Below are 15,526 nucleotides of genomic sequence, written 5' to 3'. Positions count from 1 at the left end.
GACTGCGATAATGTAATCAAATAACGCTTCCTCGCACCTCCTACCTGAATTATTTCAAAACAGACTTCCGCTTACGTCTGACGACCAGCGCTTGTAGATACATGTGCCGTATATCTTACTTTAAAATGGCGAGGCACTGTGGGGCAGTGGTTAGGTTACCGGTCTCATAATACCATGGGAACGTATTGAATCAGTTGTGTCATATATCAGGGTTGTGCGGTGTAACCAAAGAATCAGGTAGAACACTTATTATATTGAAGAAATCAGAAATACCTTTAAACCGTTCAACTCAGTACACCTGGAAGGTGAATTACTGATGACAACTTACGGACAAAATTCTAGAGATGGAATGATTCCAAAGCTGTTCTAAGTAATAAAGTATTGATATCAAGAGCGAAAATATTATGTCTTTTAAATTTCAAAATACCATGGACACTTTGAGTATAAACACATCATAGCAAGTCAACTTAGTCAAAGGAATGGAAGAAGTTAATATTTTTACCCTCGGTTTCTCTATGAATACTCACTCTTACGTTTACTAAATACTATATAAAACATAAACAAATACAGAGAGGCGCGCGCCCTCTATCCTCCGATAGAGGCATACTCGGATATACTTTGTATGAAAAATAATCAAGGACAATGTTTCTAATGTTACAGTGCGATGCCATTTGGTATCATTTAATTATCTTTTCATGCAGCTCGACTATTCGAGCGGCAAACGTAGTTAAATTCCTTAGTTGATATGGACCTTCAAAGATCGACAAAGCAGATATGGGTAATACCAGAGAGTATTTAGTTTTAACATTGCCAAAGCTTGCAAAACCATGCTGGTTAAGTCATAAGAGAATAGCTATTCTAGTGAGAGGGGAATGCAAACCATGGTCCATAGCTTTTAAAGATGATGATTCAATGGAAATAACACCTGTGGCTTGGTATAGACTTTGGTCGATCAAAACTTTTATGTTTCAATGTAACTGTAAATTTCCATTATACAGACCACATTTCTACTTTGAAACATATCCTAACAAATCCCAGCATCTAAACAAATTTTGATAGTTACAGAAGTGTTGCGTCAAGCAGCGTAACTTAAAAATACTTAAAAAACAAATGTTAAGCTAAACAGGATCATCTATATATGTACAAATGATTATGATGTTAAATATAACTAAATCAGAATTTACGTTTCTGATAGTTAGTCTTTCTCTCAGCGAAACCTCAGTTTCTCAGTAGCAGAGTAACACATTCTTGATTTTATGGTCGTAAATTTTGAGTTTTCGAAGACTAGTGTTTAAAGGGACAAAGTCGGCCATTTTTTCATTAATTTTGTTTGATATGAGATACTACTTATATTGTTTGACATGTTGAAAGATAATGAGTGGGTGACCACGCCATATTCAACAGCGGTTTTAGACAAATTAAATGAAACCATCGCGAAAAATGATTTTTGGTCATGACCACTTATTCATTCTCGTGATGATTTCATGTATCGTGTCTAAAACCGGGATCGAATATATGCATGGTCACCCATTCACTCAGTATCTTACAACATTTCAAACAATATAAATAGTCTCTCTCTCTAAAATTCATGAAAAATGGCCGACTTTGTCCCTTTCAAAGCGACCAAAAACGCAATAGCTAAAATCTGCACGGCAAACCTATTAAAACGCATTTACATGTCTACCGAAATCGGAAGCAGGTGATGTTCAGTCCTTCAGTCCATGCACATTTGAATCCCAGTGAAAGGTGAAATAGATGTCGTGACTCAGACTCGAGTCTACAACCTCTACGTTTTGAGATCCTGGTCGTCGTAACGCGGGCAACCATTCCCTAAAGAGGTAGAATAGACGCATTTTTCGCATGTATAATACATGCCAGAGATACATCTTGTAGGATAGCAAGTTCACAAATATTAATTAGTAACCAACATCAGTGACGACAAAAAAGACTGAATATGAGAAATAACCGTCATAATTCGATGATGATAGTAGCAGACTTAGGGCTGGACTTTCACTTTACAAGGACGGCTGATGACTGAATGGTAAACACTTGGACTGATTCAGTTTGCATATCATCAGTGAATAAGTAGGAATGTTTGGATCTACGGACGACTACTAATGTTTCTCCAATCAGTGAAGCATGGTAAAACTTCAATCAGCTTAAGGTATACAGTCACCTGCAATCTAAATATGCCCGTATATGGCCAAAGGAGCGTTCAATGGTATTAAAAATGCCAATGTGAGGGCGCTGTTTAAAAAAGCGGCCACCCGCTTAAAATCAGTGATTGGTTGGATTTCTGTTTCTATGGTAACTGTGGTAAATTGGAACAGGTGACAGTATCCCTTTAAATTCCGCAAAAATCAATAGCTATAGCCAAGCTGACAAACTCTGACAAACACTTATATCGACTCGGAATTTTAACATGTTGTATGATGACACTGTATGTTTTATGCACTGTAGCAAAATACTTTCTTTGATGAACTACTTGTACTGCTCTAATGTAAGACCATTGTGCCATAATGGACATGCATATTCAACTACAGACGTATAATTGAGGTATAGTATGTTAACAGGTGTTTGGTGCTCAACCCAGATCTTTTAAGAAGGGTGAGAAAGTACAAGCTTTTGGACGCTTTGCTGTAGATGTAATCAATGTGGTCAGACCATGAAAGTGTATTATTTATCATAAACCCAAGAAGTTTTTGGACCTTACTCTTTCTATGATTGTACCATTTATTAAAATTTAGGGAATGTCTGGTTTGTTCTTCTTAAGCAGATTAACAGATCTGATTCTGATTCACACTTCTAATTAAGGGAATATCAACACTTTAAATTATTTTTTGGCTTTAACCATAGTTTAGGACTGCACAAATTGGCAGTCTTAACAATATTTAAATGCTGAAGTGACTTTATGCTTAAAAGTCTTACTGAAAAGGTAGTCACGGTTTATTCTTGTTTTGACAATCGCTTTAGAAAAAAGTTAATATGGGACGTATTGTGTAAATGAGAAGGGTGTTACGGAGGCCTATCTTCCGCCTCTGACTTTTTGTATAGTTCCATAGAAATCCAGGCTCCTCGAATCATTTACAGAACACAAACACTCTTACAGAAAATGCAACGACAAATTCGAAGCAGTAGTTTTTCATTCTAGGAAGTGTCGCGGCTTTCAAAACGACTACAAGCTTGCGACCTGGGGTAGTCAAAAAAGACTGTTAAATGCCATGCAGACGAACTCTTTGCTGACCATGATCGTGGCTACCTCAATTGTCGCTGCAGCTGTCGGTCATCGCCAATGTCAACTCGTCAACCATGGTCGTCAATAATGTCGTCATGGGACTATGATGTTTGCAGAGACAAATATCACACAACAGATACCTTCAAACTTGAATCACCTGACACGAACTGTGACGTGTTGTCGATTGTCGACAATATTCACCGCGTTCAGACTTTACAGAATAAATTAAAACTGACTTTATGATTAATGACACACTTCGGGAAGAGTAGTAGACAAAATAGAATAAGTCACACATTGCTGATATAATCAGTTTTTAAAGACTGACGCATGGGGACTTTGTGGAATTAATAATGTATTTCACAAGTGGAACCTTATCTTCAAAATTAAAAAAGTACAGAAACTTTTGACAGGGCTCCCCACTATTAAAATAAAACTAAACGCTGTAACCTGATGCATAAAACAGAAAAAAACTCATATAAGGGACTGGTCAGTTTCGTCGCGCCTGGGGGAGGAGGGGGGGGGCCGGTGGATCTATTTTTTGCCCGACGTCAAAAAGTGGCTGACCCCCCTATTCCAAATTTCGAAAACAGGGTGACCCCCCCCCCGGCGCGCGACATACGTAAAAAAAAGGTGGACATAAATTTTATATATATATATATATATATATATATATATATATATATATATATATATATATATATATATATATATATATATATTATATTTTACATTTTACATATATTTATATTTTAAATAGTCATTCTATGTTTTAATGAAATTGTTGACATGTCAGTTGTAAGATAGGAATTTCAAAGTGTCAATCTTAAAGTTTGAATACAGTACATTTTGAATGAGCTGTATTTTGAATGAGCTGTGAATGTATTTCACACTTTCTATGCTTAACCAGATGTCCTGAACTGTTGTACAGAAATGGATGTCAATCATTAATATCAAAGAGGAAAAAGCAGTGAATCAAAAACTTTGATGGGTGTTAAGACTTGCCAACCATCCAATTAAATCTCCTGAGGAGCCATAGAGAGCTTTTTTAGCCAAATCTGATGTGTACAGTGTCTGAGAGGACCTTTTCTTGTAACATTGAAACCATAAAAGCACAGCTAATAATGACAAAAACTGCCTTTTTTAACTGTTATTTTGTTCATAAAAAAGCATCTTTTTACAGAAAACCTGTGACACAAAGGAAAATAATTGCATCAATGAGAAGGAAAGATATCTTGTCATTTTTCTATCTCTAAAATAAGTCACTGTATCAAATATATATTGTGAAATATTTGTGCATGTTGCTTTCTCATACTGAATTCTCATAGAGAGAACAGAAAAGTATCAGGAATTTGTCATCCTTTTCATATGAAATGCAGATTTCATAATGTACACTTTCACTTTGCAAACATCAAGATATCTCTGATTTATTAAAGTATGGCGCCCGAAGGGCGCGCCGAAAAATATGAAACATCCTGATATCTCTGATATATATGCCTTGTATATTAAAGTCATGCACCTGAAGGGCATGCTGAAAAATGTCTGATATATTAAAGTAATGAGCTTGAAGAGCACGCTGAAAAATATTGAACATACAGATATCTCTGATGTATGTATGCTTGATATGTTAAAGTTGGGCGTGCTGAAAAATATGACTGATTATTAAAGTTACGCGCCCGAAGGGCGCGCCGAAAAATACAACTGAAAGATGAAATTTGTGGCTGACACTAGCATTTTAGGCAATGATGAGCCTGTGTCAAAATTCAATACACACTGATCCCCCCTATGGGTATTTCAAAAACATGGTGACTCCCCCTATCACCAAAGTCAAAAACATGGTGACCCCCCCCCCCATGAATCCACCGGTCCCCCCCCAGGCTGAAGAAACTGACCAGTCCCTATCTATCCAGACAGCAAATCAACCATAACAAGCGAACAGAATTCCTCTCAAAATGCAGACACAGCAGTAAATTCCTCCTCATTAATAACTGACCTGACATTGGCCGCAACCGCTCATTTGCGTATGCATACCCACCTGCTACAATAAAAACAGCCCTATTCCCGCCAAATCCTCACTCCTGATGATTGCTTAGCGGATGAAACAGCCTGTAGAGTGACAACTACAAGTTCCTAGATTCTCAGTTTTACTGCCCTGCAGAAATGCATTGAGCACTATACTTTGCCTGCATTGACAAGCAAACCGCTTTTCGTGTATATATATTAGGCCAAAAAAAGAGAAATGTTTCTGGTCAGGTCTTTCTTTAAAAAATGGTGCGGCGACGCGCATTTTATTTTTTTTATTTTTTATTTTTTTTCCCTCAAGGGAGGGAGGAGGGTCAGTTTTATAGTTTTATCAATATAGTCACACATATATACTGTTCATGCAGTCACTGATCATGCCCCCCAAAGAATTTTCTCTTTCTCTTCAGCCATTTTGGTTTGGTGTCAGCCACGGCCGCCGGCCACAAACAGAAAAAAAAACGGTGACGCGCTGTTGTTCAAGTGATGCGCGCGCTGACCAGAACATTTCTTTTTTCTTTTTTTGGCCTTATATATACTATAATAGTGCTTATGCGTACCAAGTATGGCAATGATTGTCTATTTGTCTCTCACTAATATTTTCATACTCATTGACTGTACCTCCATAAAAAAGTGCTGTGTTTTCATACTCCTTGACTGCACCTCCGAACATATGGGCTGTGTTTTCATATGCAGGGGGTGTATTTTCGTAGGCATGGGTTTTATCGTCATACTCATTCGCTGTGTTTTCATATTCACCGGATGTATTGCCATACCCAGTGGGCGTACTTTCATATTCAGAGTCTGATTCGTCATATTTATCGGCTGCAGTTCCATATGCAGGGGGTACATTTTCATATGTATGGGCTGTATTGTCATACTTGTTGGCTGTATTGTCATACTTGTTGGCTGTATTGTCATACGCAAGGGGTCTGTTTTCATATGCATGGGCTGTATCTTCACTCCCGTGGTCTGTATTTCCATAGTTAAGGGATGTATTGCCATACTCATGGCTTGTATTTTCATGCTCGTTGGCTGTTTGTTCATACTTTTTGGTTGTAGAATCTTCGTCACTATCATACCTTGAACTGTCATCCAGTTCGGTTGACATTGAACGCTCAGCGACACAATTATCCATCCGCAGCGTTTGTTCTTCAAAGACAGCCTCACGTACGTCAAAATGTGCAAATTCATACGGTACGGTGTGGGAACGGTATTTGGCAGCATTAGACTCTCCATCTCTCTGTCCCCTGTTTTGAAGCAGACAAATCAAGCTCACCATGCCAAGTAGGGAAAGCAAGATTAAAGATAAAACTACAACAACTGGAAAAGGTATAGTAGCGGAAAATCCATTCCTCAATTCTGGTGATATCGTAGTTTGTACTTGGAAGACCAATTCCTGCGTATTCACAATTGCTGTATCTGATACCCTAGAATTAACCCCATCAACTGAGCAGGTAACATTTATTGTGGTCATTTTCGATGTTATATGCTTTTTTATGTCCTCCGAATTAATCGTGAGAGTTGCTTTTGAATAAGGAAGCCGCTTTTCATTTAGAAACCATGAATATATTGTATTCGGTGGATTAGCCTTAGCTGAACACCTAAATCTGACTGGCTTACTGATATACATCCTGGTTACTTTAGGTTCTATAGATACCAGTGGTCCGTAATATACGTCCAACGGACCAATCACGCACTCGCGTCGACTCAAAACAGCTTCACCCGTCATTACACAGGTTATGTTGGCTCCGTTATCAGCAGCGGTCAAAGTCCACATATGTCTGATATCAGGGTTCTCATTGCTGACATGAGTTCCAAGTTTTCCCTTTATTTCTTCACCATTTCGTAGCCATGACAGATAAATAGGCCCATTACCTCCTCTTGAAATGCACGTTGTCGTCAATATGTCACCTTCTGAATATTTCTCTGATTTACGTGGAATACACAACGGATAATCCTCACTGGGTGGGTAAAGGACTGCCAACATCGCCCTACGAGACTCCAAAATAACTTGGCCCGATATCTTGTTATGTACACTGCAATAAAACATTCCGGCATCGCTTCGTCTTACCGTCCTGATTTGTAAGTGAAATGATGTAACATTGTTTCTGATAATTGGGTATTGAACATCTTGTTCACTTTCTTCCATACCTGTTTTGTTAATGTCCGAGATGACGACCTCTGAAACGCCTTTTGTCCATTTTACCAACATTGTATTGACATCTAACCCCCGTATTCTACATCGCAAGGTAGCATTCTGACCTTCTATGACGCTGATGTTCTGTGGTTGCCCAATAAATATAGGTTTTGGAATAATTGTCACATTTGCATAATTCCCCGACGACAATTCTGACCCCGAGTATAAGAACAGAAAACAACGATACAATCCTTCGTCCTCTCGGGTAACATTAAGGATGGTCAAAGTGCTCCCCAACATGCCATTATGTCGATCAAAATTTGTGTTCTCGATATCATACTTGGACTGTGTCTCTTCTGAGAGAGTGTGGCTGTTAGTATGTTTCCAACGTATAGCATAAGTTTGACCTTCATGTGAAGTTAAAGACACGTTGCACAGCAACTGAACAGACATACCCTCGACGGCGATGGTCATCGCAGGCTCGACAACAGATCGGAATTCTGCCGTAACTCCGTACAACAGCAATGCTGTTTGAAGTATGAAAGTGTTCATGGCCGGCATTGCAACTGTATGGCGGAGAATATATACTTCAAATGCGTTACGACTTCAAAACCTCTTTGCAACATGAGTATGAGTAACGTATTTGCGAGTTCGGGTCCAATAGCAAAGCGTGCTCGGAGATTCAAGTGCAAGAGATTGCTTTGAGGGGTGCCACTTCTGTATATGGATCGTAATTAAGCCATTCAAAGAACCCACGATGTGTACCATAGCCGAGTGCGCGCACGCGTTGTAGACTTTTGCACACGTTATTTTCAGTGTACAATATTTTAGGAGAGTATAACTTTCCTTCGGAACAAGTAAATGTTATCACGTTGACTTTGCAGCACAACTTACGTCAATGAAGTGGACAGGTGTTTCATTTTGAACTGTTTTGTGGATTAATCACAGATTTAGTATTTCCAAAAGTGCATTTCTATGTATTTCAAAGACGGTATCATAGCGGTGTTACACTATCTCTACAATTGCCTGTATTACTGTCAAGCATACTGCTCACACTCTCCTGTTTATGAGACAAATATTTTCTCATGTCAGAGGGATACATTTTAACTGCAGTAAAAGGAGAGAAGTTACAAACTGTTGTAAAAGAACTTATTTCACTCTGTTGCGTCATATATCGGTGTCAGGCTATAAAGTGCGTGTATTAAGACATATGAGAGAACATATATTTTTTAATTTGACGGACGTTAAGTCACTGACAGAGAGAAGACCCAGATACGAACACCAACTCCAGAGTCATTAAAAAGTCTAATATATTGTAACGATTCTCATGACGAAACACCAATCGAAACATCATTTTCCCTTCATTCATATCCTGTCATAAAAGCCACTATGACGACAACGCCTGATATACTTCCACCAATGAACAAGGTTTCCAAAGTTATTGAGCGATGTCATTGGCTAAGTTTGCTTATCGTTACGCGCTGTTCAAATGATCGAGAAGCAAAGGTTACTGAATTTATCTGGCACTGTGGAATTTGAAAGGTCGACAATACAGATGGGTCATACCAGAGAGTATTTCTTTTTAACGTAATATATTGCCTGAGCTTGTAAAACCATAAGAGCGTGGTCATAAAAGAATGGTCTATGGCAGTTAGAGATGATGATTCAATGGAAATCTCGCCTGTTACTTAGATGAGGTAATTTTTAGTTTGGTCGATTAAAACGCAGCCAACAGCTTACTCATTACTTATACTTATTACTCTGTGTATGTTAACTTGTCATGTGAATTGAATCAAAACTGCAGTTTGAAACGACAGGAAAGCCTGCCCTCTATGATTAATTGTAGTTTGACTCAACCACCTGATCATGAAAACTGTTTACTTCTTTGATGTAAACCAGCATCAACCATTACTGTTGGGGAGTCATTATCATTATGCAAGTTATTTTTATCTGGTATCATACTTCTAATCAACGAAATATTAAGACTTTGAATTATGTTTTTGGTTTTAGTACGGACAGTCACGTAATTTGGCGGCCATATTGATTTTCACAAAAAACCTATAATAACCACGAGATGATATTAAAATATTTTCTTTACAAGGACCAAAAGACCATTCAAGCTCAAAATTTGCACAATCATCAGTGCAAGTACTTTCAACCATGGCGACCATAGTGTGTAGCAAGCATATTTTAGGTCTTTGGTATTTGCAAATAAAATCACGTGCAGTCGCCTAATTTGGCCGCCATATTTGATTTTTGAGAAATAACAATATAACTTTAAAAATCTGCTCCTCAAGAACCAAAAGCACCGATTGAACTGAAATTTTACCTGTATCATTCTTGGTGTCAGCACTTTCAAGTTTACGAAAGGCATATGGATCGCTAACGTGGTTTTGACAATATATTGGATTGTTTGAGAAATACCAATTTAATCTTTGACAATGCTTTTGTATGCCAGGGCAGATCTACCAGAATCGACGCACAGCTGTTATTTCTCTGAAAGTCAAGGATCATAACTTAGGCTATATGAAAGGCAGTTTAAAGCCCAGGTTTTTGATGCATCAATTTTTTTATGAAGGTTTTTTGAATACAGCTGTATTTTTTCGTTCAAACTGAAAAGGCGGGCAGGGCAGACTGCACTGCAATGGCCGCTGTGAACTTGAGCCGGCAGTCATGCAAACCCTAATCCCGACCCCTTTTGTCCAAAAGTGGCCGCTCCAATCTCCGTACGGCTACAGCCTCTCAGGATGGACAATGGCGTATACATTATACGACTAATTTGTTTGTCGCACACAAGTTTTCTAATAACATTGTAGATAAACGAACCGACTAATTGGAGTGTTTGGATAGAACACTTAACTGGGGTGCCGAAATAGAGTTCGAACTCGGAGCTTCAAGTGCCAACAGACTAATCTTAGGGGTGTCAAGTCTATATAGAGCGTATTCCACCCAGTTCAAAGAATCCACGATGTGTGTTGTAGCGGAGCGCGCGCACGCGTGATAGGCTTTGACACACGTTGATAGGGTTGTCATGAGATATCACCAACACGATGGCATTGTTTGTACAGCATTTTTTGAGAGTGTAGCCTTCCTTCGGAACAAGTATATATACTGTCACTTTTACTTTGCAGCACAACTTACATAAATGAAATCGACAGCAGTTGATTTCATTTTGAACTGTTTTGTGGATTACTCACAGATTTAGGTAATTTTCAAAAGCGCAATTATATGCATTTCAAAGACGTCGTAGTGTTGTCCGACACTGTCAGTTAAAGAGCCTATATTCCTTGCCAAGCCAACTGCTCACACTCTTAGCAGTTAATGAGAGAGGACGTTTTCTCATATCAAACCGACACATTTAAACTGATGTGACTGTTGTAAAAGAACTTATTCACTTGGATTCGTCATATGTCGGTTTCAACCGATGTACCTGAAGTGCGTGTATTTCGACGTTAGGTAGAACGCATATTTTATGAATAAAACGTTGTAGATACTCTGAAATTGCTTAAATCAATACATTAAGACTACACACTGACATGTCTACTACATACTAAATTATGCAAGCATTTGTCAAATTGACGACGTTCAACTTGGCTTATTCTTTAATAATGTCTTCAGTTTCTAGAACATTATGACACATCAAAATATGATAACGACAGACACGTGAAATCTTCTTACATAGTGCTTTTTTCAGAAGACCTTTTAATTTAGGTTGCAACTGAAAACAGATTTCGCTTTTTATAACAAAGTACAATTATATTTCCAATGAACAAGAAGTAGAATGTCTGTCTTCTCTGAATGGCAGATAAAACGAAAGTCTCACTGACAGAGTGCAAACCCAGATACGAACACCAACTTCATAGTCATTAGAAAGTCTTATTAGACTGAAAGATTCAGTCGTGTTCGAAGGCTCCGGCGCACTGCGACCTACGACTTTTTACTACTAAACGGTCGTAGGTCGCAGTGCGCCGGAGCGCCCGTACACGACTTAATCTTTCAGTCTAAAAATCTAATATACTGTAACGATTCTCATGCCGAAACACAAATCGAAACAAGATTTTCCTTCATTCATATCCAGTCGTAAAAAGTCACAAACTCCTGATATACTTTGTACAAAAAGCAATGGACTTTCCAATGTTACAGTATGATGTCATTGGTTATGTTTGGATATCATTAAGTGCAGCTCAAATAATCGAGAGCCAGATGTTGTCACATTTCATTTGCGATGTTGATTTTGATGTTCGACAAAACAATTCGGTCATACCAGAGGGTATTTATTTTTAACGTGTTATATATTGCCTAAGCTTGTAAAACCATAACAGCGTTGTCAATCTTGTCATAAAAAGAATAGCTATTCCAGCGACGGGGGAATGCAAGTCATGGTCCATAGCTCTTAGAGATGATGATACAATGAAAAATCTCATCTGTTGCTTGGGTGAGGTAATTTTTAATTTGGTCGATTAAGGCGATACCGAAGGATTCAAATTGCTAAGCAACGGTTGCTAAGGGTAATTTCCAAAATCAATCAAAATGCAAAGTTTTCATGGTTTTCTTTGCATAATAAAGATTTACAGAACCATACGATTCCAAAAGACGCAGGTTTGTTGCGCGATTGGTTAGTGACGTCACACATATACACATTTTCACAGCTCTACTTTAAAACGTTTCAGCTCCTACGACTTTTCATCAAATTTTCCAAAATTTCAGAATGTAACACAAGAGATAGCTGTTTAGAGCCCCAAGCATGGATTAGGTTATCTGTTCAAGTACAAACTATTTTTGAACAGGAAAATGTCTATTGTGTTATTTTGTGAAAATTTGAAGAGTTTTACGGCGATATCTCATAAACGGTGCGGAATTTTTAGATATTGTGTACCTGTAAATGTCCATTATACATACTATATTTCTACCTATGAAACACATCTTAACAAATCCTAGCATCCGAACACTTTTGGATAGTTACAACAGTGTGATGTCAAGCAGTTGACTTGAAAATTACATGATGTTTATCAGCTTTGTCTGAGACTAAATTGACCAGCTTGATTAACTTTTAAGGGGAAAACAATGGTCTAACATCATGTAAATACTCAGTGCCAACATGAACTAATGCGAGAACCAGAGATCAAGGTTCCCCCTTTGAGGTCAGTGGTATCCAATGAATGCACATTCGAATGATTTTAATATTAAATAATAACAAAATCAGAATGTTTCAAACTAATCTGATGTCTCGTCATTCTCTCAGACAAACCTCAGTCTCTGAGTAGAGGAGTAACCCGTTCTTAACCTTTTTGTACAATTTTCGGTTTCGAAGATTATCTTATCAATTAGAGCGACCAAAATAACGTAGCTCATAGTAAAATGTGCACAGCCAAATGATGAAAACATTTATCCGTCCACCTTAATTAGAAGAAGGGGATCTTAAGCCCTTCAATGCATGCAAATTTGAATCCTAATGAAAGTGAAATAGATGTAATGAAGCGGACTCGTGTCTTCATGGTCCTCTACAGTTGGAGATCCTGGTGTTCATAATGCAGGCAACCATTCCCCAATGAGTTAGAATAGACGCAGTTTTCGCATGTATAGTACATGTTACAGAAAAAAGCCTGTAGGTAAGCAAGCCCTCTAAGATCAATAAGTTACCAACAAAAGTTACGACAGCAAATACTGAATTTGAGGAAATAATCATCAGAATTCAATGATGATAGCAGCAGACTTAAGTCTCGACATTCATTTGACGAGGACGACTGATGACTGAATGGTAAACACTTGGACTGATTCAGTTTGCATATCATCAGGGAATAACCAGGAATGTTTGGATCTGTGGACGACTACTAATATTTGTTTCATCGGTGAAGTAATAATAAAACGTGTGCATATCCTATCAAGTTCAATGTTGTAATTCAATCGATTCCGCAAAACACAATAGCTATAGCCAAGCTGACAAACTCTGACAAACACTTTTATCCTGTTTTAACGTGTTGTATGACGACACTCTATGTTTTAATCATTGTGGCAATATACTTTCTTTGATGAACAACTTGTACTGCAATTTGCGATGTGATGTAAGAGGAGTTAATCATGTCTTGCTAACGTATTACAATGCAAAAAAAACTATAACTGATTCATTCTGTCTTTTGTCATTTAAAATTTAAAGAACGTTCACAATCCAACAAGTGGAGTGGCAAGAGTTAATTTTCATTCGAGACACTTTCATTTCTGTCGTAAAACAGACACAGGCAACAGCGAACTACTCACGGAACAGTTATTAAATGTTTGTGTATGTTAACTTGTCATGTGGACAGATTCATAGGGTGAATAAAATCAAACTTGTAGTTTGAAACGATTGGAAAGCCTGCCCTCTATGGCCAAATGCAGTATAACTCAACCCGCACCTGAATACTGTTGACTCCACTGATGTAAACCAGCACCATTACCGTTTGGAAACATTGTCATTATGCAAGTCATTTTTATTTAATATCATACTTCTAATTAAGGATATATCAAGACTTTAAGTTATTTTTTGGCTTTTACCATAGTTTAGGACAGCAGACATTGGCCGTCTTAACAATATTAAAATGCTCAAGTGACTTTATGCTTAAGCAGAAAACCTTGCTGAACTAGTAGTCAAGGTTTATTCTTGTTTTGACAATCGCTTCAGAAAACGTTAATCATCTAGTATCCCGCAAAATAACTCTGACAATAAACACTTTTATTTAGTTGGAACGTGTCGAATGACTTCACTTGTACTTGAGAAGGTACGTTTGATCTTGGAGGTAATTGGTAATAAGGATAGGCAACATTTTTGTATCACTTCAATTAGATGATATGAATTATTCACGGTTTTGAAATTTATATGCTTTTTCTAGAGTACTCTTTTCAAGCCCCAGTAATGTGAATATTTTTAGCAAATGCAGTAATGCCACAAATCTAATTTTTTAGCAAAATTCATTCCACAGATTCTAAACCATTTTATTACCCTCTCAAAACTGATAGGCCAATCTCTGCACTAAAGATGATTCCAACTCTATGACCTAGAAACAGCTTGAGAAAAAAGTGATAAATGGATGTCTGTGTACAATTTCATGTCCTAAAATATTTGTAATGACCTTCTACTAGAAACTCGATTTTGTTTTTCAATTACCGAGTGAAATTAACGTAAAAGTGTTCAGAGGCCTTGGATTGCGAGTTTGTGAATAGAATGGTCTAAAATTGTGAGTTTATAGCACAGATAAAGTTCAGTTGAATAATGACAAGATACTCTTGTGTCGTCTCTCTCTTGATGAAAACGATCGTACAAAACCTATGACACGTTGATATGTCACCATTTACTGTAGAAAATTAAAGTCATCAGTTGTATCTATCCATGACTTGAAAATCATGGTTACGTTGAATGTATTCTAAAAACCCGTTTCTTTCTCTTTCTGAAGATTGACAAATCACAGGTTATTGCTTACAAAAACGAACACCAAAATAGATGTGCATGCATAGTTACGAATATGACTACTTTATAAATCAACCCATCTAACGTATAAGATGGGAATGCTCGCAGAATATACGAGACTGATTTTTGATGTCGTCATTGTGTAGCCCTAATACGACCTTCCCCTGCTTGTACGATCTTGTGCGTAGGCTATCTGGATTCACGGACAACTTGTTGTAAAGGTATGTTTTCGTAGTGAGCCTGTCCGTCACGCAAGGCTTTCTTCGCAGCCCTGTCTTCCCGCTTCTTTTTCTTGTTAACAACGGCATAGGTGTGCGTAACATCGCCCTGACCAATCTCACGAGATGTTGCGTTGGTACCTCCATTGACGTCATTTTGAGCCATTGGTGTGTGTTCCCAGTTTTCGTAGTCATGGTTACAGACATAGCTTTCCTCCGAATCATCTATAGCATATTCGTTTTCCACCCTCTCGTTTCTGTCATTAGTTGTCAGCTCAAACGATGTGTTTTGTGATAACTGATTTGGTGACTGGAGGTTTCCATACTTGATTGTTTTCCTCTGATGACGGAAAATGACACACCCAAGAACGATTACGGCCAACACTGAAAACAAAACCCCAACAACTAAACTGAGTATCACAGGGGACAACCTTGACTGCTCTGCTGGAGATGTATTTGTCTCTATGAGACCAGTT

The 15,526-nt window shown here is 37.9% G+C and overlaps 1 protein-coding gene across 1 annotated transcript; it reads right to left on the bottom strand.

Annotated features, from left to right (window-relative positions):
* Window positions 1–5,801: 5,801 nt before the first annotated feature.
* Window positions 5,802–7,952, bottom strand: LOC139145752 (neural cell adhesion molecule 1-A-like). Its single transcript, XM_070717063.1, has one exon. It carries the CDS (start codon window positions 7,950–7,952, stop codon window positions 5,802–5,804), a length of 2,151 nt encoding a protein of 716 aa, XP_070573164.1.
* Window positions 7,953–15,526: the final 7,574 nt, after the last annotated feature.

This window comes from Ptychodera flava, chromosome 1, assembly GCF_041260155.1.
Source record: "Ptychodera flava strain L36383 chromosome 1, AS_Pfla_20210202, whole genome shotgun sequence".
In the NCBI taxonomy this organism is placed as follows: Eukaryota; Metazoa; Hemichordata; class Enteropneusta; family Ptychoderidae; genus Ptychodera; species Ptychodera flava.
The sequence above is the reverse complement of the archived record's forward strand: the minus strand, read 5'-3'. Positions and strand labels throughout refer to the sequence as shown.

Excerpts from the sequence above, each read along its gene's own strand:
- LOC139145752 (XM_070717063.1), bottom strand. The coding sequence starts at position 7,952 with ATGCCGGCCATGAACACTTTCATACTTCAAACAGCATTGCTGTTGTAC.